General features: G+C 51.7%; 12 protein-coding genes and 1 non-coding gene across 13 annotated transcripts; 4 read left to right on the top strand and 9 right to left on the bottom strand.

Annotated features, from left to right (window-relative positions):
• Positions 1 to 62: 62 nt before the first annotated feature.
• Positions 63 to 970, top strand: P170DRAFT_480658 (mitochondrial import receptor subunit TOM22; the record flags this gene model as incomplete). The annotated part of the gene is made up of 3 exons (XM_024853800.1): positions 63 to 174; positions 404 to 693; positions 917 to 970. The coding sequence occupies 3 exons, from the start codon at positions 63 to 65 to the stop codon at positions 968 to 970; spliced, it is 456 nt and encodes a 151-aa protein (XP_024699001.1).
• Positions 971 to 1829: 859 nt separating this feature from the next.
• On the bottom strand, positions 1830 to 3979 carry P170DRAFT_430735 (uncharacterized protein; the record flags this gene model as incomplete). Its single annotated transcript, XM_024847973.1, has 5 exons — positions 1830 to 1841; positions 1906 to 2143; positions 2216 to 3038; positions 3089 to 3526; positions 3586 to 3979. The coding sequence occupies 5 exons, from the start codon at positions 3977 to 3979 to the stop codon at positions 1830 to 1832; spliced, it is 1905 nt and encodes a 634-aa protein (XP_024699002.1).
• A 1882-nt stretch (positions 3980 to 5861) lies between these two features.
• P170DRAFT_450893 (putative MFS sugar transporter) lies at positions 5862 to 7614 on the top strand (the record flags this gene model as incomplete). The annotated part of the gene is made up of 5 exons (XM_024851152.1): positions 5862 to 5896; positions 5954 to 6294; positions 6354 to 6591; positions 6641 to 7161; positions 7217 to 7614. 5 exons carry the CDS (start codon positions 5862 to 5864, stop codon positions 7612 to 7614), a joined length of 1533 nt encoding a protein of 510 aa, XP_024699003.1.
• A 515-nt stretch (positions 7615 to 8129) lies between these two features.
• Positions 8130 to 9292, bottom strand: P170DRAFT_450894 (uncharacterized protein; the record flags this gene model as incomplete). The annotated part of the gene is made up of 3 exons (XM_024851153.1): positions 8130 to 9025; positions 9087 to 9157; positions 9204 to 9292. 3 exons carry the CDS (start codon positions 9290 to 9292, stop codon positions 8130 to 8132), a joined length of 1056 nt encoding a protein of 351 aa, XP_024699004.1.
• Positions 9293 to 10155: 863 nt separating this feature from the next.
• Positions 10156 to 12003, top strand: P170DRAFT_514036 (allantoate permease family MFS transporter; the record flags this gene model as incomplete). Its single annotated transcript, XM_024855166.1, has 5 exons — positions 10156 to 10540; positions 10605 to 10700; positions 10769 to 10869; positions 10975 to 11246; positions 11361 to 12003. 5 exons carry the CDS (start codon positions 10156 to 10158, stop codon positions 12001 to 12003), a joined length of 1497 nt encoding a protein of 498 aa, XP_024699005.1.
• Positions 12004 to 12049: 46 nt separating this feature from the next.
• Positions 12050 to 14458, bottom strand: P170DRAFT_368889 (uncharacterized protein; the record flags this gene model as incomplete). The annotated part of the gene is made up of 3 exons (XM_024844880.1): positions 12050 to 13853; positions 13923 to 14364; positions 14428 to 14458. The coding sequence occupies 3 exons, from the start codon at positions 14456 to 14458 to the stop codon at positions 12050 to 12052; spliced, it is 2277 nt and encodes a 758-aa protein (XP_024699006.1).
• Positions 14459 to 15184: 726 nt separating this feature from the next.
• On the bottom strand, positions 15185 to 15309 carry P170DRAFT_t208. The gene has a single exon. It is a non-coding gene; the product is annotated as a tRNA-Pro (tRNA).
• A 399-nt stretch (positions 15310 to 15708) lies between these two features.
• Positions 15709 to 16044, bottom strand: P170DRAFT_480664 (uncharacterized protein; the record flags this gene model as incomplete). Its single annotated transcript, XM_024853801.1, has 1 exon — positions 15709 to 16044. The coding sequence occupies one exon, from the start codon at positions 16042 to 16044 to the stop codon at positions 15709 to 15711; it is 336 nt and encodes a 111-aa protein (XP_024699007.1).
• Positions 16045 to 17580: 1536 nt separating this feature from the next.
• Positions 17581 to 19543, bottom strand: P170DRAFT_441166 (basic helix-loop-helix domain-containing protein). The gene is made up of 2 exons (XM_024850251.1): positions 18492 to 19543; positions 17581 to 18428 (listed from the first exon to the last, which is right to left on the bottom strand). Exons 1-2 carry the CDS (start codon positions 19053 to 19055, stop codon positions 17895 to 17897), a joined length of 1098 nt encoding a protein of 365 aa, XP_024699008.1. The 5' UTR covers positions 19056 to 19543; the 3' UTR covers positions 17581 to 17894.
• A 279-nt stretch (positions 19544 to 19822) lies between these two features.
• Positions 19823 to 21059, bottom strand: P170DRAFT_441167 (uncharacterized protein). Its single transcript, XM_024850252.1, has 2 exons — positions 20434 to 21059; positions 19823 to 20345 (listed from the first exon to the last, which is right to left on the bottom strand). Exons 1-2 carry the CDS (start codon positions 20713 to 20715, stop codon positions 20322 to 20324), a joined length of 306 nt encoding a protein of 101 aa, XP_024699009.1. The 5' UTR covers positions 20716 to 21059; the 3' UTR covers positions 19823 to 20321.
• A 620-nt stretch (positions 21060 to 21679) lies between these two features.
• Positions 21680 to 23541, bottom strand: P170DRAFT_441168 (putative nucleoside hydrolase). Its single transcript, XM_024850253.1, has 6 exons — positions 23415 to 23541; positions 23204 to 23307; positions 22972 to 23141; positions 22876 to 22910; positions 22526 to 22822; positions 21680 to 22476 (listed from the first exon to the last, which is right to left on the bottom strand). The coding sequence occupies exons 1-6, from the start codon at positions 23448 to 23450 to the stop codon at positions 21850 to 21852; spliced, it is 1269 nt and encodes a 422-aa protein (XP_024699010.1). The 5' UTR covers positions 23451 to 23541; the 3' UTR covers positions 21680 to 21849.
• Positions 23542 to 23906: 365 nt separating this feature from the next.
• Positions 23907 to 25149, bottom strand: P170DRAFT_480668 (uncharacterized protein; the record flags this gene model as incomplete). Its single annotated transcript, XM_024853802.1, has 5 exons — positions 23907 to 23974; positions 24062 to 24208; positions 24259 to 24546; positions 24599 to 24763; positions 24819 to 25149. 5 exons carry the CDS (start codon positions 25147 to 25149, stop codon positions 23907 to 23909), a joined length of 999 nt encoding a protein of 332 aa, XP_024699011.1.
• A 1314-nt stretch (positions 25150 to 26463) lies between these two features.
• On the top strand, positions 26464 to 27187 carry P170DRAFT_480669 (uncharacterized protein; the record flags this gene model as incomplete). Its single annotated transcript, XM_024853803.1, has 3 exons — positions 26464 to 26658; positions 26709 to 26982; positions 27069 to 27187. The coding sequence occupies 3 exons, from the start codon at positions 26464 to 26466 to the stop codon at positions 27185 to 27187; spliced, it is 588 nt and encodes a 195-aa protein (XP_024699012.1).
• Positions 27188 to 27258: the final 71 nt, after the last annotated feature.

Genomic DNA, 27258 nt, shown 5'->3' on the forward strand with positions numbered 1-27258 from the left:
GATCACCTCAACTCCCCGTTCTTCACCCTTCATCTCCCATATTAACCACCCCCGCCGCCACAATGGTCAAGCTTACCGAGGTCGAGGACGAGCACTTCACTCAGGAGAAGCCCCAGACCAGCAAGAACAACGTTCTGCTGGACTCGGATGATGAGGAGGACTACACTGACACTGGTTAGTATCCTTGATGCGATTCTTACCTAGGGCAATACTATATATATCGCCTTTCATCTTCCGTATCGATCGCTATTGCCATCGCCGGCATTCCCTGCTTTCGAACACCCGAACCATGACCTATACCTACACCTCAATCCATACCTCACTTCAAGCCCGTTGAAGCCGCATAAAGACCTACAAAGACCTATAAATACCAGATCAAGTTTTCTGACGATATGAACTGCAGAGTCCGAGATCTCGAACGATGAGGAGATCGAGCTTGAGAGCGAGGGTCTGTACGAACGTCTGTCGGCCCTGAAAGACATCATCCCTCCCTCCGCCCGTCGCTCAGTCAACAGCACCGTTTCTTCCGTCACCTCCTTCACAAAGTCCACGATCTCGTTCAGCGGCAAGGCATTGTGGATCATCAGTACCAGTGCTTTCCTCCTCGGTGTCCCGTGGGCCCTTGCCTATGCCGAGGAAGAGCAGTACATCCAAATGGAGCGTGAGCAGGGCATGATCAAGGGTGCCAACGAGGTATGTTTACAATGATGTTTCGCGTTATAATCACTGGCATTGTCCGACTATTCCGGTATCATTGGTGGTGGTCGCATGATCGGGATGACGTGAAAAACTTTTCCGTCAACAAACCGCGCCAAGAAATCGGAAAACGCGACTTTCAGCGCTGCCAATGCGCTTTCTACACCATTTGTGTTTTCATTCAATTGACCGGGTCTGACTAACAAATCTGTCTTTACAGATGCTCACGCCCGGCGCTCCCACGGAAGAGAAGCCGGCCCAGCCCACTCTGTAAATGAACCCTCCTGTCGAAGATGAAGATCGCAACAGGTGAAGAGGATCCGCCTTGATATTTCGATGGCCATCACCTACTTTTTGTCCCAAGCCGCCTGTCGTTTTTCAGGTCTCGCATGCGATTTCATCGTCCGAAGCGGACCTGGACTAGTCGACTGGAACCGATACTGAACGAATCGAAGATATATCAATTCAAAAAATAGAAAGCAACCCCTAAAAACAATATACCGGCGAGCATTTGACTACAGCAACATAATTTATGGCAGTCTAGTTTGGTTGGGAAAAAGGATGTACGAGAAAAATTCGGATGGGATGTTCCTGCGCTTTTTCTAGGGTGACGACGGCAAGTTGGACTCGGTTACGAACATGGCACCCTCGTCCACCTGTTTCTTTCGGAGTCTTTGGTCTATTTGACTTGCTTCTTTCATGCCTTTGGTCCGGCGTGCTGGACCTAGGCAATGGCTGTATTTGTATAAGTGATTTCCTATTCTGTTCGTTTCGTTATGTCCATTGTTTACCTACTTTATTGATCTCAATTTCTGAATAATGGAATGTGAATGATTCTAGAGACGATGTCTGTTAGTGTCCGGTGCTGTCTACTGAATTGCTTCGAGTAGTATTGTCACTTATAGAGGCAACATACTCATACTAGAGGTCAGGTTACTTAGGTTGCTAGACGTATCAAACTCAAAGATTTGGTCTAGGTGAGTGCAAGTCCATATTTCTCTATATGTGCAATGGAACGTAGATAGAATGAATCCCCAAGTCAAACTATGCAATCACCAAATAACCATAAGAAACTTCGGTGGGTATCACGAAAAAAAAAGAAGTAAAGATAGAATAACAGTGCCGGGACGATTTCATCCAATAGTCTACAACAGATTACATCAGTAAATGATATCAGAGACAAGGTTGTAGGCCGGAAGGAAAACATACCGTCGATTCTCTAGCCGTGCGTAAATTGATATGGAAGTCACGCCAAAGTTTCTTGATCTCGCCCTCTTCGACCATGTCGCTGAATGCTTCGCCGGCGAATTTGGCATTGCGTCGCTGACTCCAGTGACTGCGTTCGAGGGTCTTTTCGTCAGTTAGGTAGCCCGTACGGTCGAGGTGGTCGACGACCCATTCGTTGAGGTGGAAGCGCCAGTGGGTGAGTGTGTGAGCCATTGTGGCTCTGTTTTTGCAGTGTCTGAGATATTTATATCAGTAAGGGGGCTTGAATCAGGCTGGACGGGGCTTGACTAACCGTCCGAGGTAGAATCGAGTGTCTTGGTCCGGCAGTACGTGGCCGTCCCTGTCTTTTTCCTGGCCGTCATCTTCGTCTTCATCTTCGTTATCCGACTGCTCCTCGTCGCTGTCGGAATCAGAGAGCGGCTCTAGGGTTTCGAGGGAATAAGCCTTGCCGTGGAACTTGAGATCAAAGGACGCTGGGTGGCCGGATCGCTTGCATGCGTCGCAGGGATGGCCCTCGCTGGTAGGGAAGGTGGTCTCTTCTAAGTGCGGACGCGCCATAAGGGCCCGGCAAAAATCGGCGTTCCAGACAGAAGAGATGAGTTGGGAGCCGGTGCGGCCCTTGACTTCGTCCTCCAACTTGTCGAACGCGACTTTGTAGATGGGACTAGAACGAGTAAATGCGGGAAACAATCGATTGAACACCATCCATTGCACCGCATCTTGAAAGTAGTCTTTCAATTGCTTGTAAGAGTGCCGGGTGAATTCAATCGGCATTTCTTCGATACCAGCTGGGGCACCGAGCTTGTCGTCTTCGTCATCTTCGAGCACGAAGTCCTTGTCGTACCGATCCAGATCTTCGTTGCTTGCAATGGAAGACTCGACATCGCTATCCTCCCTATTGAAAGGGATTCGAGGTTGTTTGACGGCTTCCTCATCCTCGTCTTCTGACTCACTAGAGCCATCTTCATCTGATTCCGCCTCTGACGCCGATGCCGATTGCTCTTCATCTGTTTCTGCCTGACCGGCTCTGCGTCGACGCAATGTTTCCAGATGTTTTTGCCTTTGCGCTCTTGCTGAGTTCGCAGCTCGTCCACGGGTGCGCGATGTTTTAATAACTTCGGAAAGTCAGTGGAGCTAACATTGCCAAGTTTAAACTGTCACTCACCAGAATCCTGAAGATCCTCCAAATCCTCCTCCAGGTCAAGCTGATCTTGATCCATGTTGCGACGTGGGGTTTGGGGTTCTTCTGCGCTCAGGTTACGCTGACGTCGTTTGATCGGGGACGAAGCCACAGGCTCATCCGACTCGTCCGAGCTATCGTCAAGAACAATGGTTGTAGGCTGAGCTGGACCTCTTCTTAACTTTCGACGAGGCCGGGCTATCACCTCGTCCTCATCATTGTCTTGTGTCATATCTGGTGGATTCGGGGACTGGGGGTTCGAGTCTTCCGGGGAAGGCGACCTTTTTCGCTTGACGGCTCGGTTTTTGCGCACGCTTGATAGTATCTCCAATTCGCTGTCGCTACTCTGTTCGGCTGAGACTGTAGCTTTGGGGGTTGGACTCCGGGGTGGAGAAGGGATGTCTGGGATGTCTGGGATGTCTTCTGGATTTCAGTAGATTAGCAATGCTTCTGTCTCCTGAGACAGATAGTGGCACACATACCAGTCTTCTCTTTTTTCGCCTTCTTTTTCTTCTTCTCCTTTTTCTTATCGTCCTTCGCCTTCTTATTGTCTTTCTCTTTCTTATCCTTCAATTTCTTCTCACCATCCTGCTTCTCGGCTTTCTTCTTGTCCTTCTTGCGCGAGGACTTTCGAGATCCTTTCGGTTCCGCGGCAGCCTCATCGTCTGTAGATTTGTTCGTCACAAACGGATCAGGAGAAGTCTTCCGTCCAGACGTCTTGCTCGCTTTCGAGCCGGGGAACTGAAACGTTGGCCGAGACGGGTGTCCGTATTTCAATGTCGCCTGACGAGCCATGTCGTCATCCTCCTCGGGCGGCAAGGCTATGGGATTAAAGGAAAGCCGGGTCTGTTTCGCTCTGCCATATGTGCGGGGCATGTGGGATGGGAGGAGATGACAGCTTCGAGGTATGAATGAATGAGATTGACACTCGCGTGTGGGTTGAAGTGAAGTGAGGAATGTAGAGGGGCACTGATGAAAATTCGCGGTGCGGAAGATCAGATCGCGATAAGATCGCGTCCCGGTGTCACGAGAGCACGTGATGTCATACTGTCCTTGATGGGATGTCACTTTGGTTTCACATCTATTCAAACGGTATGTGGGAATTTGTAAATGAAAAGAAATTCTGATTTCTGTAAAAGAGGAAGAGTTGATTGGTTGGGACTGTTGTCGCCTACGAGCATCATTCACATCGACTTCATAAACTGCATGTGAGTAGTAGCAAAGAGGGACCAACAGTTTGTTTTTAAGTGCTTTTCAATCTACTTAACGAGCTCATTCTCATTCCATACACTCCTCAGGAGCACATTCTAGTTCTATGGATTACAGACTTTATGGAATAACCGATGCTTATCCCGGTTCCGTCCAATACACAAGCATGAATAGTAACGCTGTTGCAACTACAGCTCCGAGCTTCTCACACCACAGTTAACTACAGTTGATATGCAGTACCCTTTCTTGAGAATGGGTGCACATGGCTCTGAGTCAAGGTTCTCAGTCAGGGTTCTCCCTCGCACAAATGCCACTGCAGGTGGCGAGACTCGCCGCGGGAAAACCGAGTCATTAGCCTAGCTTCTTGGCCCAGGGGTTTGTGGTGTTGAGAAAAGTTCCCATGCACTTGTCGTCTCTCTGAATCCACGTTGTGTTCATTTCGATGGAGTGGATGCAGCTGCTCGTGACGTCTGAGCTGATTTGTCATGATGTAGAGATAGACGGGTTTCATAGAAGATTCAGCCAAGTTCTTCCATTTGGTCTTAGGTAGATATAATCTTCGAAATATGCGAAGGCGAAAATGAAGACCTAGAGGAGCGCGTTGGCCAGGGTCAGCTGTCCAAAGTCCCAAGCCGCGGAGTAACTGACAGCCCTATTTCCGAGACCTGAGCGTATCACCCGTAATCTCTTGGACGCAGACGGTCAGACGGCCAGAGCGAATGGCGAAGGTAGGGGAAAGCCCGGGGACGCTTGGCGAGGGAAGAAGCACAGAAAAGAAGACACGGCGAGGCTTGTCGCTGCCTTGTCGCCTTGTTGGGCATGTGATCCCCTCCCGTGACTGCAACGTTCCAAATCTCTCCACACGGCACTAACCTCTAGTTAGTCTTCTCCCTTCCCCGGCCCCCCAGACTCTCTCCCCCAGGAAAATAATTGGATTCTAGGCTCGTCTCCACTTGCATGTTCCATTGGTGGACTCGGTCTTATCTTTTCATTCTGTGATGTCGCTCCGTGATTCGTGGAAACCTTGCAGTGGGCTCCTGTCGCCGGCGCAGAATTTCCTCGAATCTCCACCCCAGGTTTCCCCATGGCACCACGATGCCCTGCAATGGACCCCGTAATGGAGGTTCCAATATCTTGCTGGATTCGGCTCACCCCAGATACCCCACCAGTCAGAAATGTTGGAGCCCAGAGCTCGACCACTATCACGAACAAGCTAGGATGTTAGTGCCACCGGGGAGGCAAGTCCTTGGTGTCTCTTGGCCTCTAGCGTGGCTGGATGACTGAAATTGTAGCGAACACTCCCTTGGTTTTAATATCTGGTTGCGTCCTGATCGATCTCGCACCTCTCACATTTTTTTTCGAGGTTGTCAACAACAGTCTACTCGTGAGCACGCAGCACTGGTGTTTCTTTAACCCCTCGTGCTACTTTCTTCTTCCTGTACTTTATTAGCATTTCAGAACCGTTTGAACGGTTGCACCTTTTTCTTTGGTTTTTATCTCGTGCTATTAGGCCTGACTGTACAGTCGAGGCACAAATAAACAGAACAAAATGGGCCTTCTTACCTCGAAGAGAGCCTATAACTGGTTCGTACATCGCTCATAAGAATATCTCTGATTCATACCTGATTTCATCTTCCTTAGGTACATATCTCTGGTTGCGGCGGCATGCATGGTGCTGTATGGGTACGATGCATCCGTATATAACTCGGTGCAAGGGTCGGATAACTGGGTGGCCTACTTCAATAACCCCGGGCCGAACATGATCGGTGGTGTCAACACGGCTTATACCGTGGGTGCCATTTTCGGTGGTTTCTTCTTGGGAGGACCCGTCGCCGATTTCCTTGGTCGCAAATTCGGAATGGGAACAGGCTGTGTCCTGGTGATCGCCTCCACTTTCATGCAGACTTGGTCCCCTCGTGGAAACATCGCATGCTTCCTTGCCGGGCGATGCATCATTGGTGTTGGTCAGGGAATTGCCCTAAGTATGTACCTTTGGTTATTCATGCTCAATCTAAGGCACCAGCTAACTAGATGATTGCAGCTGCGGGTCCAATTTACATCGGTGAACTGGCACCAGCCGAGATTCGTGGAAAGATCATGACCTTCTGGCAGATGTTCTACTCCGTCGGATCTTTCATCTGCTTCTGGGTGAACTATGGGTGTACTGAGCATAAAGAGAACCTGGGAGAATGGGACTGGAAAATGGTCGTTATTTTCCAGCTCCTCGTCCCGGTTCTGATTCTTGCTCTCCTACCCACCATCCCTGGCTCTCCTCGATGGTAAGCTTGACAATCTCGGCAGAAAAAGCATATATTGACGGCATTTTAGGTTTATCCAACGTGGTAATAATATTGAGAAGGCGCGTGCCGCTCTGATGAGAGTCCGAGACACGGAGGAGGAGGTTGAGGAAGAGCTGCTCAAAATCCGAGAGGCCATCGAATACGAGAAAGAAGCCATCTCCAGCAGCTACTCCGCTCTCTGGAAAGACAAGTCCCTGCGCAAGCGCATGGCTCTGGCTCTGGTGGTCAACGCCGGTCAACAGATCACCGGACAAGGCACCTTGAACACTTACTCGACCAAAATTTACCAAAAGGTGTTTACCAGCGCCGGTCAGATCGCTCTGATCAACGCTCTCAATGCAACCTTTGGTATTATTTTCACGCTGAACGCTGTATGGATCATCGACCGATTTGGACGCAAGTTCCTTCTCATTGTCGGTGGTATCGGCATGGGTATCTGCATGATTATCGTTGCCGCTGTCGAGACAGAAACACCTTCACCTGATGGAGCTAAAACACAGTCCGTCGGTATATCGATTGTGTTCTTACTCTTCCTATTTATATTTTTCTGTAAGCCCATCTCCTCACAACCATCGTTAAGGATTTGTTACTAACACAATCACAGACAAGCCTTCTTGGGGCGCGACAGTGTGGATCTGGACGTCGGAGATCTTCTCCATGAACGTGCGAGCCCAAGCGGTGGGCATGGCCTCGCAGACCCAGAACGTCGCCAACGCCATCTTCCAGCAGTTCTTCCCCATCTTCCTCGACAACGAGGGATTCTATGCCTTCTACATGTTCGCGGGCATCAACTTCCTCCTCGCCGTGTTCGTGTTCTTCATGATCCCGGAAACCAAGCAAGTGCCTCTTGAGGAGATTGATGCCCTGTTCGGCGGCGCCAACCACGCCACGCAAGGCCAGGACCTGATCCTGACTGAGAAGCAGATGGCTGTCAGTCAGCAAGAGGCGGGTGAGAAAGCGGGTGCAGTTAACGTTGAGGATGCGTCTCAGCGGTACAAGTAGGTGAATGTGTTGTAATCGGCCATGGTCGAAGTCCATGTTACGTGTATTGAGGTAGCAATAAGCAGTGTCTGCAGTGTTATATACAATGAATTCTAATAATGTCTTCTTGACCATTTGAGTGTACTGCTGATCGGATGTGGAGCTACCCCGGATCCGCTTATTTCTTGCGGAGAAATGCGGGGAACGTGGAACCCTTAGTAGGGCTTTTCTCCTAGACAGAACCTTCCTGCTGACTGTAAAGCGGAATCCCATTCCGCTCTCGCCAAGAGCATCCTGACTCGCTAGCTTCCTGCATCTATGCATGCGTAGCCTATCAATCGACAGCTTCGGGCATGACAGGGCATGGAATTCCTCCGCGCCGAGAGGTCTGGAATCTACAAGACGGAGTTGACGGACAGTCCGACTCAAAAATGCTCTAACTTTATATTGGGCGTATTTCTCCTTTCTGGTTCTAGAGACCTTAACATGCAGACAGTGTAGTTCGTGATATAGTGACTAAAACCCCCTCCAACTCATCACCTAGCATCAAGCGGCCACAACCTCTCCGCCTTCGCTACCGTCATATCCTCCCCACGAGCCTCAGCCTCTCTAGCCGTCTGTATCCACTCATCATACACCGCGCGGTGAGCCTCCCTCGCAGCATCCCATACATCATTTGGAACCCATCCATCCGAGTTTGTCTGGAGAGAGTCTCGCAGCCACAGTTTAAGTCTTTGCACGGTCTCGAAGTCTTCATAATCTTGAGCGTGTTTCTTCAACTCCTCCTCTTTCAAAGAAGCAGGACAAGAGCCCTGTAGTCCCATCTCTGTCCAGCGCGCTGAAAGCTCGACTAGCTCTTGGCGGAGGGCCGTGGCATTATCTCTCCATGACGTATGGCAGTACTGAAAGACTCGGAACAAAGTTGGATCAAGGAGCCTTGCGGGGCGGAGTCTGAGTGTAAGTCCTTTCATGCAGACGTCGTATGTTTGGTGGCAGATTGATGCGTCTTTGAGTTCTTTGCTCTGGGGTGTGGGAGGTTTGTGGTCTTCCGAGTCGTTTTCGAGTAGGATTTCCTCTAGGTCTGGATCAGGGAGGGCGGCGAAGTCGGGTGTCTCGTTGGCGTATATGAATGCAGGCTCGATGCTTGCTGATTGCCAATCAATTATGCCAGTGATGGTGGTTGGGTCCTCGGGTGAGACGTAGATGTTCCTTTTGTGGAAATCAGGGTGAAGCAGGGCTGGAGTAGCGGCGTCCTGGATACGCTTGTCGCTGATCAACTTCTGCATCACTTCTTGACTTATTTTCAAAAGTCTGATGTGATCTTCAACTGATCCTTGATGGGGGAGAGAGTCGAAATTGCCAGCATCTTGTTTCGGTAACCGAGAGAAACCAGCTTCTATCAAGCCTAGGCAATAGATTGGGAAATTTTTCCCTGATTTCGCGCGGCTGCATTAGAACTTCTGCTTAATGAAAGATAGGGATTGCAAACTAACAAGGACCGCAATTGCGACTAGGACCGCCGTAGAGCTCAGGTTCTCCGGGACTCCGGTTCCAGAAAACCGGACTAGTAGTCAGTTATGTAGAAGCTAAAGGTTAGTAAACAATGCTACTAACGTTGAACTGTATCTTTGGAATCTGAATCTTGGGACAAACGATTAGGCAAGGGATGCGGCGACGGGGTGCAGGGTTTGCTTCCCATATTGGACAGATTTCGATGAGAAAGAAAAGGAATTCGGAGATGCTGTATGACTCCTAAAGGAATCTGCATTGACCGCCATAATTGAAGCATGATAATATGTGGCAGATCTTTGTCGGGTTGTCAGTCGGCATGTTGGTGTTCAACGGGAGGATATTGGCAATGACTAAGAACCAGTTGGGACTTTATAAACGAGTGAATGGATGGATAATTAAATCACTGCCAACCTACTGGCCTGGATCAACAGATAATGAAAGACGATTGGTTGAAAAATGCGGGTGATATCTATGGATACACTCGCCAGGTATGACAGGAACGGAATTCCTCCGCTCCAGAGGTCCGGGAGTATACGAATCCCCGTCCTGTATATAAGCCTCTATGCAGATCAACATACGTAATGAATTCTTCCCCAGAGTACTAGTACCCCGGATTCTCTGCCAAGTATCAAACGAACATGTTAAATTCATATTCATCCGTGGTAACCGCTACGGATACTATCCATCCTCATGGTTTTCGGAACCACCAACACATCGAACTCCCAGCCAGACAAAACTCAAATCCTTTATACTCGGCAGTCAACCCCCTTGGCACCAGCCCAAGCCCAGCCGGAGCGCGGAAACTCGGTAATAAGGCGGAATGGATGTAGATCGCGGGGGATCTTCACTGTCATACGGAAGAGAGGGTGGAAGCCAAGGCCTGGAATCTATAAAGACCGGTGTCTTCCATGGATATGTGGGGTTCTACCTACACCTCACACCTTATACTTTATAGCGAAGGTTATATCCATCGCCTCCCTAATTCCAACCTCACCTTTCTCCCTCATCAACCCTCCCAGTTCCAATCTCAGTCTCAATCTCAGTCCCAGAATGCCCACCAACCCCAACCCCAACACCACCAGCGACCCCGAAAAAGACCCCCCACGCTCCGAAACCATCGAAGACATCGCCGTGAAACCCTCACAGCCCGAATCCCCCATCGACCCGCGCGCCGAGAAGCGCCTCCTCTGGAAATGCGACCTGCACGTGGTCCCGATCCTGACGCTGCTGTTCATGTTCGCGTTCCTCGACCGCATCAACATCGGGAACGCGCGGCTGATGGGCCTCGAGAAGGACCTGGGCATGAGTGGCCACCAGTACAACGTCGCGCTGTTTGTCTTCTTCATCCCGTATATTCTCTTCGAGGTGCCGAGTAATATGCTGCTGAAGCGGATGCGGCCGTCGTGGTGGTTGAGTGGGATTATTTGTGGGTGGGGTGTGTTTTCATCTTCTCTTTTGTTCCTTTCGTGACTTGATTTCGAGTTGACTCGGGAATTCAGGAATCGTAACCATCTGTCAAGGCGTCACGGGCAGCTTTGCAGGTCTGGTGGTTTGTCGGGTTATTATTGGCTTGTTGGAGGCTGGGTTTATGCCTGGTCTGTTTGTTCTATCTTACTCTACAATCCCTTATATCCATCCATATCTGACTAACTGACAACTCAAGGCTGCGTCTACCTGATAAACATGTACTACCGCCGACACGAGTTGCAATGGCGTCTGAACGTCTTCTTCAGTGCGAGTATCTGCGCCGGTGCGGTCAGCGGTGTACGTTTTTCCCTTCTCACTATATCTATCACACAATCCCAGTATAAACCAGACGAGCCTCATTTCCCAAGTCTACCCCTGACTGACTCGATCTGACTGAAAAAGCTCCTCGCCTACGCCATCAACAACATGGACGGCCTGGCCGGGTACAGCGGCTGGCGGTGGATCTTCATCATCGAAGGCCTCGCCACCGTTGTTCTCGCCGTCATCGCCAAGTTCATCATCGTCGATTGGCCCGAGTCTGCGACTTTCTTGACGGAGGATGAGCGCGCGCTGCTCATTCGTCGGTTGGCGGAGGATCAGGGCGAGGCGCGCATGAATCGGCTGGATCGGAAGTCGTTGAAGAGGACGTTTTCCGATCCGAAGGTTTACTTGGGGTATTTCCCTCTCTTTCTCCTTTTTCCTGGGGATTGGTGCTGGTTGTTCTAGGTTGATGCATTGGGGGAGGGTGATAGGGATAAGTTGAAATACAGGTAGGCTAACGATATCAGACCGATCATGTACTTCGGCATCGTGAACACCGGCTACGCGGTATCCTTCTTCGCGCCCACCATCCTGCACCAGATGGGGTGGACGGCGGTACGCGCCCAAGTGATGAGTATCCCTATCTACGCCATCGCGATGGTCACCACGCTGACAGCGGCGTGGGTCAGCGATCGGCTGCGCCACCGGTACGCCTTCACGCTGGCAGGCTGCCTAGTCGCCACGACGGGGTACGTGATCCTGCTGTGCCAGGGCAGCGTGCCCGTCGGGGCGCGGTACTTCGCGCTGGTGGCCATCACGGGCGGGGGGTACCTGACGCAGCCGATCCTGATGGGGTGGTTGAGCAACAACATGGCCGGGCACTATAAGCAGTCTGTGGCGTCGGCGATGCAGATCGGGTTCGGAAACTGCGGGGGGCTGGTGGCGAGTAATATCTTCTATCAGGAGGAGGCGCCGGCGTATACGACGGGGTATGGGGTGAGTCTGGGGATGACGTGGATCTGTGGGGCGGCGTGTGCGGTGTTCTTGATATATCTGGTGCGGGAGAACCGGGTGAGGGAGAACGGGGGGAGAGATTATCGCTTGAGGTTGCCGAGGGAGGAGTTGGAGAATTTGGGGGACGGGTATCCTGCGTTTCGGTTTACTTATTAGGTTTCTGTATTTTGCTGATAGGCTCATTTCAGTAACAAAGTTGCACTCATTGTCGAGAATAGACGGTCTTGATGGTGGATCCGTCTATGTCAACTGTACGCTCCCAGGATGAGATCGTCACGCCGTCAAACTGGAAGGCATACTCGTGGCGATGGCCATGACCATCCGCAGCGGCAGTGGCATGCACAACGAATTTCCCATCTTTCGCCATCTGCGCCGGTGCAAGACAGAATCCGTGGGAGAACCGAGATGCCGAGTTAGGATCTCGGGCCAGATCTACATCCCAGATGCAGATATGCAGGTTTGAGCCCTCTCCAGCCAGTCGATAAATGGACCTCGCTGTCTTATCTGCGAAAAGATCTCCGTATTCCTCGCAAACATACTCCTTTTCGAATCCTTGGTTTGACGGGTATCTGGGGTAGAAGATCGCTGTTCCGGAAATGCTATCGCTGTTGATGGAAGTCTGAGTGTATATCCAGGCCCCATGAAGAGCTCTGAATGCCGCTGTTGCCATAGCCAAGCTATGCGATCCAGGAGTAGGCGACAGGATCCCTCGCAGGGAGTCCATCGTAGTCTGTGCCTCTTTTTGCATATCCATATCCTCGCCCTTCGTGCTGTTCTCGTTTTCGCCCCGTGTATACCGAGCAGGAATCACCGGGCCAGGCCATTCCCCAGTAGGTAAAGGTGACCGAGTCAGCCCAACATCCCTAGCAAACGACTCCATCAATCCAACGTAATCGCCCATGGGAAATTGCAGGGTCGATCCGGCATTCCGAAATTCGCGGACTTTCCGCCTTTCCTGCGTCTTCTTCTCCTCCTCGGCCGATAAACAGGGTTCTGCTGTTGACTGTCGGAACCAGCTCTCTGCAACGTTTCGCGCCTGCATCTCCATCACGCCCCAGTAGGGCCCTCTGTACAACCCTACAAACCCCATATCTGGTATCTGCGCATTCGTGCTGCCTTTCCCGTCAAGAACAACTGGGAAGAATGCGTCGGTGGCCGAGTATTCCAGCGTGGCGAGGACATCTGCAGGTAGGAAGTCCAGCGAAGAGAACGGCGTGAGCCCTGTCGCTGTTACAATGGCAGCGACATCATCCAGGGAGGTGGTGTCCCCTTCCGCTGACTGTATATCGATTCTCGCTTTGCCTGTCTCGGACACATGGATGGCATTGACTCGGCCGATAGTCGAGTGTATCGATTTCGATCGCACGAATTCTGCATACTCGTCTCCGATTCCTATCCACGATGGCTGTACCGTTTGACCCGGTCCACTATCGAGAGCGAACATCTTCTCCCCGACATCCTTGTAGTCGCTCCCCAACAGAGACCGGAAATATTGATTCACCTTGGTTACCTGCAGCGGCGAGGCAGGTCCGAAGCCATATTCGATCGGGCCAGGCGGACGTCTCGACAAGTCATAGAAGACCAGATCCAGCGGGAGGAACTGCACACTGCCGGACTGCGCATCTTCCCGCGGCGTTTCATGCGGTAGATAACACGGCACTGTCCAGAACGGCCGCGAGCAGACATGATGCACCTCATACGCCTTTCCAGCTCGCGGAGCCAATCCCGACGTAAAGTCCATTGACGACAGGTGCGTCGCCAGCGCAGACGCCGTCTCCACGCCCGACATACTCCCTCCGATAACAACCACTTTACCCGCGGACCCCGACTCGAGAAGCCTCTGCACGTCCTCCCGGCCCTGCACCGCCGAGCTATGCACCGTGTGGTCCGAGAACCCAGATAACCCGGGGATGTCGGGAACATGGGGTCTGGAGAAGTACCCCGACGCGACGAGCAGGTAGTCGAATTCCTCGGAATGCAGCTCTTCATGTCCATCTTCATTCTCCCTGATTAATTCCGCATCAGCAACCCACTCATCACTCCCTCCCCCGAAATCGAAATCGAAATCCACCTACCTCTCACAAACCCACTGCAAAACCCACCTCGCCCTCGCCCTCTCTCCCTCTCCCTCCCCCACCATCTCACGAACCGTCCTAACAACCCTACACCCCAACCTCATCACCTCAGCTGGTAGATACCTCTCCGCATACCCCTCCAAATACCTCCCCACCTGCCACGCAGCCGGAAACATCGGCACCCTATCCCCATCCCCGTCCCCAATCCCACCCACAGACTCCCACGCCAAATCCGAGAATCCCACCGTGAACCGGCTCAGATTCGTGCGCATCGCTGGGTCAATCAAGCCGCGACCGCGACCGCCCCGCAGGTGCCGACGCGAGCTGGTAGGCCATAGTCCGCCGATGGAGCGACTTTTGTCGAAGATGGTGGCACTGAAGGTCCCTGTCGGGTAATTGTGCAGGAGGGTTTTGGCGGCGACGAGGCCGGATGGTCCTGCGCCTGGTGGGGGTTAGTTTGCTTGGTTTGGAGGGAGGTGAGAGTGGGGGAGGGGGATGGACGGACCGATTATGGCGACTTTTTTGGGTCGGAGCATGGATATTTCTTTTACTTCTACTCTATTTACTCTATAAGTAAATTAGTAGTGGTGTTGTTTGTGGTTGAGATGCGATGGTGGAGAGAGAGAGAGTTGTGATTCGTGGTTGGCGGCCTGCAGACCCCTCATTTCGCCGAGGCTGTCAGGAACAACATCCCTGCTCTTTTCTGACTTCCCCGCATGGACTAGAAACAGTGTGGATGGTTGTTGGATGTTGCCTAGAAAAAGGAAGAAATCGGGAATTGTTAAAAATAGTTAGGCTGTGAGTAATTGTTATTTATGTCATTCCGAGTGACAATTAATTAGAGTTTTCATAATGTATTTTTTGTGTGGCTGGCGGTGGTGAGTGAACCGAACAACGAAACTCTGTGTATAGGAACAATTATATATTTTGTGCGGATTGGTTGTGTCTCTCACTCACGACGCACACACTTTAGACATATTGGTTTTTTGGTTCAGGTAAAAACTGTTCGAGGATATTTCTGAGACTGTATATATATATATATATATATATATGGTATATATTTATTAATTATCGAATTACAAATTATATATGTAGAGTAAGTAAGTAAGTACTTCACGAAGATGGACAGAAAACGACAGAGACAACACAAACTCAACAAAAATTGCCGCCTTATCTTCTCCCTCCCTCCCTCCCCTTCCTTCCTTCCCCTTCCAAAAGGAAAAATCAATTGCACACAAGAGATCAGTTGTGCAAAAATATACGGCCCGAGCCGCGGATTGAACGCGGGACCTCTCGCAGATATGCTTGGGTTAATTAGTATACATGCCTAGATTCCCAGACACATATTACTCCCTAAGCGAGAATCATACCACTAGACCACCCGGGCGGTGTTGTTGTGATACACTCACAGGCGCGGAACTCGTCGAGCGCAGAGATCTTTGTCTAGATGGCATGCAGGCGTCGGCGTCGTCCTTGCATGCCAACGGCGGCTGTGTCCAGCGCGATGACGTTCCCGCCAAGGAAGGATTGGCGTCGCAGAGCCGGCAGGGGAGACGAGACATTCTGTTTAGTCCTGCATTGTTTTGGGTGGTCGATCTCGGGGTGGTGTGTGATGTGTCTCGACCCGATTGACTGTTTCGAGTCGAGTCGGGATGCAGATGCCGGGGGCCAGCCAGCAAGGGGCCGAAAATGAAAAACAAGGCGTAGCCCCTGTCTTTAGCCCTTAGCCCTCAGGCTTCGGCTGGCTGGCTAAGGTGGTGTCGGCGATGATGGGCACAGCCTCGAATCAATTCGAAACCTGTTCCAGCCAGGCAGAGACCGATAACTCCCTGCTGTGTTCGTTGGGATGACAGGCTTCGGTGAACTCCTGCTCGGTGACTAGGGTGTCGACATTGCGCTCCGTCAGGGGGATCTTGTACCGGTTCTTCTGTCGGAGGAGGTGTCGCTCGGCGCGAGCAGACGGCGACAGCTTCGAGAGGGTGTTGCGGATGCGACGGATGCCTCGGCCGGGGAAGTAGGAGATGCGAGGCGGGCCAAAGGGGGTGTCGACCCTCCAGGGGTCTTCGGAGACGAGGGAGCGGGGATTCTTCATGCGGTGCTGCGAGCGGACCTTGGAAGGCATGCTGGATCCCATTTAAGGTAGGAGAGGGGGGAAGATCATGACTTGTATATACGGAGTGGTAGGGGAAATGACAAAGGGGGGAAAGGGAGTGAGATCAAGAGATGAAGGGGGGGAATATATACTACGTCAGGATACGGGCGGGTCTCAAAGGAACTTGTAGTGCGGGGCCTCTGGGTCTGGTTTAATTCACTTTCAGAAATCAGAGGCTCTCCCACGGGACTAACGTGCCGAGACGACTGAACTTGGGTCACTTCTCTCAAGATGGTAATCGCCGCTAAAGTACAACTTTCTTGGCGACATCCCGGGGTAAGGCCTATGCGCAGGCCTCCGCGGAGGTCCTGCGCAATCCTCCGTAATAACCGGTCGATTGACTCTGTGGTTAGATGGTTTCTGCTTGGCGTCTGGAGGGAAACTTTGAGACCAGAGTATCATGTTTGTGGCTGTTCATAGAAAAAGTGAGAGTGAAAAAAAAAAAAAAAAAAAAAAAAAAAGTGAAGCGATCAAGGAGGATGGGCGGACTACGTCATTGGCTGGCGGCACTAGTTTACTAATGGCCAGTCAGCCATGAGGCGTAGATCCTCGAGACTCCAGTCGACTCTGTGATTTGACTCGAACAGATAGACTGTCTACGAATGCTTGGTGGGGGTTCAAGCCTTGGCTGATGATCCGGAGTACTATAATGAAAAGGCAATTCACGTACCGCCATGCTCCGAGAAAACCTACGTCGCGTATAGGCCAATGCCGGCGCCGTCCTCAGGTTACACTCACCGGCATGCCGCGCACCTTGGTTTTTGTATGCTTACCTCTCGCGTCGCACCGGTGGCGTGCTTTGACTTTGACTAGGCCCTCTTTCCACGCAAGGTAATCGGTAATCGACCGCCAGAGGCTTGTACCGTGTACATGACACATGCGCTGTACGCATCCATTGTCCGGCGATAAGAGTCGATTCTTGGCGGCGAGGATCGACAAACCGGACTGGACTAGTTGCCTGAATGCCTTCTTTCTTTTTTCCCACCGTCGAGCACTCCGGGAATTCCACGTATGCTTAACCCCATTAGCCTGGAGTCAATCAACTCCAGTCCGGTCGCCATTCGCCTTCCCTGCCAGCTCTCCGGCGAAACCAGTCTACGCAGTACGGCTCGGACCCGCGGGATCCCCGACCGACCACCAGACCGGCCTTATCAACCTCAACCTCAACCTCAGGCTAAGATGGCGACCAAGGCGGGCTGGAAGGCGGCCAGAAGGAAATCGAAGGGCGTTGGGAGTGCGGGGTATTTTTTTCTCATTGGCGCATGCTCGAGAACGCATCGATCCCTGCGGCCCTCGGCATTCCGATAGGGTCGAGCGTACGTCGCAGCTGACATCAGGTGGTCACACGTCGATGATGCCGCCTGCATGGATGGTTGGATCATTCGGATGTCTCGGTCTGGCGCTGGGACGCTCGTCGCAAGGTGCGTTATTGCCCCCGTGTTACGACCTACGAGGAAATGCTACCGGAGGTTTTGCCTTCGGAGGAGGTTGCCTTTAGAAACATTCGTATCTTGAGGTTATTTGTTTTATAAGTCTTGATGTCTCTTAATTATGGGTATTAAACATTTCGAGTGAAAAGGGCAAAAAAAGAAAAACAGGAATTTTGTCCGACATAACCCCACCAAACAACCATAGGCTAATTCATCAAATACATTTCATACACGCAAGGAAAATTTTGGTCAACGTCGCTGGCCGATGCCCCCGCACGGAAGGTGACATGCGCTCGTGAAGGTGGTGGGAACCCCACGCCACGCCAGGGCATCGTATATATCGGCACTGCGACCTGCACTAAATAACAATCGGAGGAAGGAAACAGCAGATTAAGAGATCAGGAGTTCTTTGACACTCATCCCCATTCGTCTTTGGTTATCAGGGTGGGAATACTCCTGTCCCTCCGGCGGACCCGAAATCGACCCAGAACGCTCGCCATCGGCCAGGCTCGTGGCCTGTCGGCAATCCCGGTTCAGCATGAGCAGCGCGGCCGACGCTTCATGATCCACGTCGGCCGACGAAGGGTTGCGGTACTGTGGCTCGATCGATGGCGAAGATTGCATAGGTCCCAATGCCGGACTGGGAAGAACCGACGGAGCAACCTCGGAGGGGATTCCTGCTGAAGGCACATGGCCTTGAGGAGAGAATACCGGCGACGTCTCGTTCATTTGGTTACTAATAGGATAAAGGTCTGGAGACACCGAAGCCGAGTACGTGCTACCAGTGAATTCCGGCAGAGCTTCGGGAGATGTTGGCGAGGGAGGACCCGGTGGCATGTGTTGGAGCATGGGCGATTGTTGACCACCCGCCATTTTGAGATCCTGGATACATTGCTCTAGATAGTTGACATATTCAATGCTAGCCTATAGGGTAAGGATGGTTAGTGACGGCGGGGGGCTGACTGTTCGTGCTGGAATTCAACGAACCTGTAGAATTGACAGTTTATGCATGTCTTGGCCTTTACAAGCCGGGATCATATCCTTCAAAGTCCCGAATTCCTCGTTCATTTTCGATCGTCGTCGCCGTTCGATCAGGCTGTGGGCTGTCTTTCTGGCAATCTTGCGACCGGCGGCACTGGTAGCACTTGGCTGTTTCTTTTTAGACGCGGCAGGGGTTGCAATGTTGGCATTGTTGGGGGCGTTCTTGTTGCTCTCCTTGGTCGATGATTTGCTGGAGGCCGGTGCTGGCTTAGGGGAATTTTGCGTTTTCGGCTTCATCTGAATGATCTTGCGAGTGCGAGTGGGAGGTGGGGGAAGTTCGAAATCCTCCAGGGACCGCTTGACCCCGGCCTGACGAGTCGACGACGCCGTACGCCCCGGGCCAAACTCGGGCGACGTTGGCGATGCTGGAAGATAGGCGGAGTCGGTCTTGGATGACCTCCTACTGGCAGCGTTCGGCAGCTTGGACGGGCTCATGGCGGCGGGAGGCAAGGCAAATGCATCTGTCCCATCGACAGATACTTGCTCCTTGATGGTGAACTCCCCTGACATGGAGGGAGTTGGCGGTAGACGAGAACGTGACATGGTCTTGCGAGTGTGCGACAGCCTCCGGTTCTCGATGCGGCGTGGACAAATCTGGGGGGAAAGAGGTACTGGGTAGTATCCTCTGCGAGCAAATGGAGCGTTGTTGACCAATGAACATAGAAGGTAGCACAGATGCTTAGAAGGATAGACGTTGCACAGGGTTGTCTAGGAGATGCAGGCGCAGCAAAGGTCTAGAAATGCAGAGACTGGCCGTCGGCTGAGTGGACAGGGAAAGCAGCTCAGGGTGAGACGAGCGACGCAGCAGAGGCAGCTATAAGAGGGGAGGGGAAATGAACAGGGCAGGCGATGGATGAGCTAATTAAAGGACATCCAGGGAAAGGTCGCAACATGGTGGAGAGGCGAGAAAGAGTCGGGAGGATAGGGAAGACGAAGGGAGTGCAGAAAGTAGACGGTGGATGATCGACGGGGGTCCAGACGGGATTGCAGCTCCTCCACCACTGGACACCACTTCCTGCACACTGACCAGCCGGGGGCAGATAAAGTCCATCAGGCAGCTCCGGGCACTTCACGGTGTCGCGTGCTGGACGAGCCCACGCGGCAGCTAAGCGTCCGCTAATTGGCGGGCTGGCCGAGGCACGAGACCGGACAGCGGCACCTCGTGCTCGGGGTTGGACTTCTTACGGGCAGACCGACTTTGCCTCTCGCCCTCCCTTGCCGGCCTCTCAACCTTCGGAGACCATCATGTCGCCGTCGGACGCCCTGATTGGTACCCGGTATTCTGCGCAATGAACCATGGAATGAACTCCGATCCGAATCGGTCGCTAGTTATATCAGAGCATGTGAGGCCTGCCCTTTTTCGTGTCCCGTTGCGGCGCCAGGAATCCGCATTTTGGTCTTGGTCAAACTTTACGTGCATTCAATTGCAACCGAATGAAAGATGTGCAAAAATATTCATTCGTCAATGATCAACGCTGGACAATAACAGATACAATACACGGCCATTGGTTCAACGCCAGGTCTCTTCCGTTGGCCAGTGCTCATGGCGTCATTTATTTGCCGCCATAGCTTCTTTTTTGCTCCCCCTTTCCACTCCTAGTCCTTCCGCTGGATGCTCGTCCAGACGGGCATCCGAGCACGTGCTCCTCCTTCCTCCCGACACTGGATCTTCAACCTTTCCTAGTGCAGGAGGCAGACCCTGATGGATTTTTAGGTCAAACTCCTGCTGCGACCTGCCCTGGTCGCAACGGCGACTCCGCCCAGAGGCTCGGTTATTTAGCAGCGGTCGGTGCATCCGATGTAGGTGTCCCAGCTATGGTCTTGGTCAGCGAATGGCTGTGATGTCACGGGTTAGAATTACTTACCAAAAGTCTTCGTCGTCTGGAAGGGCCACGACGCATGCTTGGGCTGCGACCGCACAAATCGAAGGGCAGCGGTCGATCCGGGGATCAAGGCTCTGGTCAGCGTTGGAGCCATGTCGGACCTCACCGTTGCCGCTGTTAGGCGACATGATCTTAGGCCAATGTCTCATGGGGGCGTGCGTCGTCGTGTTGTTCTCGGGGACCTCGATCTGAGCCTCGCGATGAGGTCCTGCGGCACCTCCGGTTGGTAGAGCAATGCCGACACTGGCAAGAGCAGCGACGGTGGCGACGATCAAGTTGAATTGCATGGTGGCTGAGTTGATTGGATGAAGGTAAGAAGTTTGTAGAGGATCTGATGATCTGGTTTGGGATGATATGAGTTTGTTCGTTGCTGATTGATCTGATGATGGAACTGGAAGAATGATTGAGTCTGAATAGCAACTGAACCTACTTCATTCATCCCCCTTATATAGCCATCATCGCAACAGGACATTTGCAGAGGAGGTTGTTAGGACTACGGTGATCTCAACACCAGCCTCGCATCTCTTACACTTAATGTCAGAAAACCACGATCATTCATGCAGCATTCCTGGCGCTCTCTTCGCCCCTCTTGAACCGGAACTGAGCTTTCTCGTTGGACCCATGACATTCCCTATGACGTGACAGAACCAATCATGATATAATGATTGTTCACGTCCCATTCCAACGTCGTTTTCAAGGGCTGGCACATTCCAGTCGGTGTTCAAGTTCAGATTGTGGCAAATGTACTGAGGCTGGGGTGAATGTTGCTCACACTGTCCAGCATTGTCCAGCAATTGCTCTACATTACCAATTGCTCAGTTCTACTACGCCTGTTTGAGAACGGACTAGATCTGCTGCTCCGATAGGCACCTGTGTCTGAACACATGTCCGAATATGTGTCTATGAAGACTGGCTAGTCTACAAGCTCTCCCACGAAGTAGTGTTGACATGACGCGATTTGCTACATTTCTGGAACAGCAAAATTGATTGTTGTTCAATAGCCCCTGAAGTCAATTCTTCAGGGATCGAAATGTTGCAGAATAGGTACACACAGGTGGATACCTTCCCCATATTCTGCGTAACAGCAACAAAGCTGTAGCCTCTAACAAACTCGTTGAAGGGATGGCATTCCTGGCCTTGCCAGCCACTGGGGTGGGTCTACGATGTCGATCATCTCCGGCTTCCCTAACCCAGGATTCCTGAGGATGAAACCCGCCCCTTATCAACATGTTTGATTCTTTGATATCACTAATTTAATACATCATATGTTATGCAATGCATAATTCATCATACCATCTTGAAACCATGACGTTTTTATGACAAAATCTATCTATGGGTTGCCATTAAACACATATTCACAAGTATCCCTTCTGAAGGGATAGCTTCCAACCTGGGATCCAGACCAATGAGTCCCCTTCATCTCAAGTGAACAGCTTCGTAAGAAGGACCTCTCCGAAGTTGTTCTCCACGGGAGACTGATCCATCCGCCAGATGCGGTTGCCGTGTTTCGAGCTCAACCAGAGTCCGTGGTCACTGGGGTTTTCCTCCTCTCCTTCCATGCGGTGACGGTCTCGTCGGTCGACGACACACAGGCCTCGCGTCCACTGTCCGGTGGTTTCAACTCGGATGTCCTCCGGCGAGGTGGTGGAGGGCTTCCAGCCTTCGTCCTCCGCCGTGAGAGCGTACCACACGCACACGGGGTCGTGCAAGCTGAGCTCGACATCGTCTCCCACCTGTCCCTGATGCAACCGTTCAACGGTGCTGAAGGTATGGGCCATGAAAGCCGCGGACCACTCGGCCAACGGGGAGCCCTTCTCCAAGAGAGGGGCGACGGTCTGGCGGAACTGGCCGCGCTTGATGCCGTGACGGTGGGTGATGTCCAAGGGGAACAGCTTCACGGTGAGCTGTCTGCTTAGACTAGCAGGGTAGCCGGCGATACTGGCGCTCGAGAGGGGCATCGCGGTCCTGGGCGTCGGAGACGTAAGAGCGTAGACTCGAGCAGCGGCGAACGCATCGGCATATGCGTTAAATTCGGCACCGGGAGTGACCTGGAATACTGTCAGCTTTGACCAAACATCTATGTAGAAAACCACTTACATTTCCAGGCTCATTGACCGCGCCTCCCATCACCACGACCTCCTTGACCCGCAGAAAAGCCTCAGGGTCAGCAGCAGAGGCCAGCGCCAAGTTCGTCAGAGGGCCCACGGCCACCAAGGTAACAGTATCGGGGTCATTCTCGCGCAAGACACGAAGGATCTCCTCGTGGGCCGGACGCTTCGAGGGAATAAACGACTTGTGTGCAGTATCACTCGACGGCACAGGCTTGATTTCCTGCGAATCATTCGACGGATCAAAGAGATGCTCCCAGGTCTCCTTGGGGGTCAAATGAGGGTGCTAATGCGAGTCAATTAGCGAAACAATGAACGAACCAGGGCATGAAAACATACGCTACCATGGATACCTCCGAGACCATCCGTTCCATCTACCAGCCATTAGCATCGCATACGGAGATAAAACACCCCAAGTAGAAAGAGTTGACTCACGGAAGTAATCCGCCAACATTTTCTGATCCTCCAACGGATCCTCGGCACCCACCGCCACGATCGGCGGGTGGGCACGGAGAGCTCCGAAGCCCTCAGGACGGCCCTGCTCACGACGCCACTGCATCTCGCGCTCGAGAATATGGAACATGGAGACCGCATTGCGAAGACAGCTTCAAAACAACATCAGCGAACTCAATCGAGGCGTTTATCTTGACCCTCGAACCACACGTACCTTTTCACCTCGATATTGCCGAACGTCAACGAGATCAGAAGCACCTCGACCTCCTCAGGCGTCGCCGACAGCGCCAGCAAAAGGCCCAGGATATCATCAATACCCTGCGAGAAATGTCAGCGGCCTTGGTCTAGGTTGACTGTTGATGGTGAATCGCAGGACGCGGGGTGTCCCGTGGCGGGGAAACAGGTGGGTATTCATCATAACTTACGGGGTCGGTGTCGATGATGATCTTCTTGGGAGCCATGGTCAATGTTTAGAGAGTAACTGTAATCTGAATAGGGGTAGAATTCTATACAAGCGTAGGGGAGGAGACTGGGGTTTGAGACTGAGTTGGGTTTATGAGATGGTAAGAAGACTGAATGAATCTTGGAAAAAGTGGGATGTCTTGGCGGTGGTTATCGCGATAAGAGTGCTTAGTCATGGTTACATTGATACGGAGTTGGCTATGGGGTTGATTAGATAGACACTGGTCCTGAAGAAGTTGTGGATTTGATTGATAGGATGGAGAATGAGAGACTGGAGGATATGAACTTTGATCATATCGAGCGAGTCGAGGAGATAAGAAAGAATGTGGACATCTTCCGCAAAGATGACGACCTACTATGACGTACTGTTTACTACTTACTATATACGAAATCCATCAAGTATCAACAAAAATCTGTTAAGCTCATTTATCAAAATCACTTCCTCCCTGATATCCCTACTCATCTTTACTCTCCTTCCCTCTGGCACGACCTGAGCTCCAGTTACAGGATTTCATAAAGAGAGCTGTGAACACGGTGTTAGTAAAGCACATCCCAGACTGAAAGGGGCGAGACTAAGGCGAGTGCGGGATTAATGAATAGATAAACTTACAAAGTGCCATCATTCCCAGATTATCAACGTTGTTAGGAACTTTGTCAATATCTTCCTTCACCAACTGCGTGGCTCCGTTGAACTTGTAGGCCTTGTCGACTGTGCCGCCAATCCAGCTGACCGGCTCCGAGATTTTATAGTCATCATCTATCCAGGTTAGTCATGTAAGATAGGGGAAATGAGAAGACGGCACGTACAACCAAGCAGGAAATGGGTGAGCTCATGGAACATGCTGTAGCTGAGAGGAGTGGCCCAGTAGTCCAGGGACTGCCGATAGTCACCCTCGTACTCTTTGTCACTCCAGTCGATCTTGGAATCCTCGCTCTTATCCGAGTCAATCGTATCCCGAGGAGCCGTCATCTGCGCGAATGAAAAGGCCGAAGGGCAGACTTGGATATATCCGCCGGGGTGAGTGATGGCGATAGTCCCTGGGTCATCCTCGCATGCGGGCTCGGCGATTGCCCACCATTCCCCGCTGAACCCGTCTAGCCGAGGTATGAGTATTGTGATAGAAGATGTGCAAGGGGACCAACTCACCAAAATACATATAGGTATCAAAGGCATTCCCATCGTGGTCTTGGGCTTGGATTCGTTCGCCGTTCTCATAGTGCGTGAATTTGGTCAGGTGTCCGTCGCCGCACAGGAAGGGAGGATCCCGCGTATTTCGATTGTCCACATAATCTTTGATCGTCTCGAGATTTCCTAGCAGCTATGCGTAAGGGTTGTGCTAGACAGGCTAGAAGACAAGAGTACTCACGCAAAGCCAGATTCCAGCGCCCCTGCGAGCTCATCTCGGCGCCGTCCTTCTCTCCCTGGAACGCATAGAAGGAGTTGACAGTCCTTTTGATATCGAAGTCGTCGCCGCTGTTTTCGGCAGCCTTGCTCATATAGTCGCGTGCGGTTTCTGCGATGGCACCGACTTCTTGGATGGCAACTGCGATTGATCCTCGTACATCCCCATAGTTAGTCTCGACACCCTCCGAGTTCTTTCCCTTCAACTCGGCGCATGAGTGATGAAGTTTCTGGGCATTAGCGAGCGATATGCCGAGGCCTAAAAGAAGGACAAGGCAACGATGTATGACTGCCATGGGTCGACTTTGTTTGAGGTAAAGTAGAACTAAAAGAGTGACAAGGTCGGTGCTAAGGTTTGATCAATGCTAATGGTCTTGAATGCAAAAAGAACGAAATGAGTTGGTTAATAGATAAAGACCGGAATAGGGGAGCCGATGCATGCTCATGATTTCAGCCGTCATACCCAAGAGAAGTAATCCGGCATAAGATTCCTTGTTTCAAATTATCAAGGGATCAACAGGGGCTGTTTGCAGCCTGGCCCCCAAATTGACCGATCGTTGCCATGCATCGAATCAAGCCTCTCGATGCAGATGTCCCCGATGTGTCTAAGACACTAGTGGAATAGCACTTGCTCAGCCAGGTGAGCTTCAGCTCCACATATCGCTCACGTAAACGGTAAAAACAAAGCATGGTTTGTGGCAGGTGGCCTTGCACGAATGGTTATCATGGTCATGAGATGTTCAATCCGCAGGTACCCGGGCTGAGTCTTCAGGCGTCCGCTGTGCATTTGTTTTGTGCGTTTCAATGGGATCGAATGAGGTCATAGGTTATCACAGTGAGATGATCTAGAACACAGGAACTCAATTGAAATTGCAGTGACGATGCTGATGCTGATGATGAGAACGTTTTCGCATAGATCGAGGCGCAGGAACAGTCAGCCCTAAGCCAGATCGGGTCTAGACTCGAAGTCTGCACATCCCTCGGTCTCGACCTTCCACTCTTTTCACTCTCTTCCTTCTTTTCTCTTTATCTTGACTACATTTCCGCCGAGTGGCACCACAATTAAGGCAGCCAGTGCCATTCACCCTGACGCGCAATTGATACATGGATTTGGATCCGGCGCACCGGGACAGTGTGTCTAAAATTGGACCCACATTGATATGCGATACTCGTGGCTGACTGCTCGTGCCTGGAACTCGACCCACCCTGGCGGTCTTGCTGATTGGGATTGCAGAGAGATGATCGGTGATTTCATTGACAAGCTTCTGTTTTCGACCCCAAACTGACCGCTGCATATTACCATTGTGGGCTAAGCCACTGTCAGGGGTTGAAACAATTACCTCGTCAGCTATGATGATCGATCCTGATTGAATCTGATGAAAGCCTGCTCTCTATTAGGGCCCCTTTTAATTCTTTCTCGACCTGGATAGTTGGTCGCCTGGAAGTCTGTTCAACGCTCCTTTTATTATAAGGAGACCAGGTTCAACTCGCTTCCTACCTGGTAATCCCCATAGGTACTGGATACCGTCATTCGTTAAAGTTGCTTGCTACGTCTTCATTCCTTTTCAACTCCAGTCTTTCTTTCCCCAGGGATTGTATCCCTATGCGATATGTCGTTCTTTTGGGGAAGTCTTTTGGGCCTGAGCCTTGTGGCCTACAGCAATGCCAGCCCAAGACCAGACCTGCCCCATGGCTATACTCTCGTTAAATCCACCGATGCGGGAAAATCCACAACTTACGAGGAAATCGGATTTTACTCATCTGCAACCACCCCCGGTGCCTCTGCTACATTTGTTCCAAAATATGTTTGTGTCCACCAAAGGTAATGAGAATCGTGATACTAATCTTGCGATAGGACGCCACTGTCGTTAGTGGTAAAACGCTCCCTTTCGTAACAACTACCGATGATGCCGGAACACCGGTTACCTGGATCGGAGATTGGAATACGAATTCAGCCGGTTCTTCAAGCCTGATACCCGTGCAAGTTTGCTCAGAGATTGCACAACCGCTAGAGGGCAGATCGAAGCTTCTACAGCGGCGGGATTTGGTCTGCGCGGAGGTGTCTGCTTTCACTTCGAGACCCGTGCAAACCACCACTCCCAAGTCTCCTACCTTGACCAGTCCCACCAGTACAAGCTCAGCGGTCATTCCAACAAGCCCTTCAACGAAGCCAAGCTCTCCGACGACCAGCCCTTCGAAGACTAGTACACAACAGTCAACTTCATCGAGGCCGAGTTCGTCGACTCCAACATCTACTTCGCCTACAAAGAGCCCGACCTCGAGCCCGACCTCGAGTACCTCATTACAGAGCTCTACTACCGAGAACAGCTCTGAAAACACTACTCAAGATTCGACGACAACCTCAAAGCCAACTTCGACAACTCCGGGTAGTAGTTCTGTCATCA

This window comes from Aspergillus steynii (assembly GCF_002849105.1).
Source record: "Aspergillus steynii IBT 23096 chromosome Unknown P170scaffold_10, whole genome shotgun sequence".
NCBI classification, from domain to species: domain Eukaryota; kingdom Fungi; phylum Ascomycota; class Eurotiomycetes; order Eurotiales; family Aspergillaceae; genus Aspergillus; species Aspergillus steynii.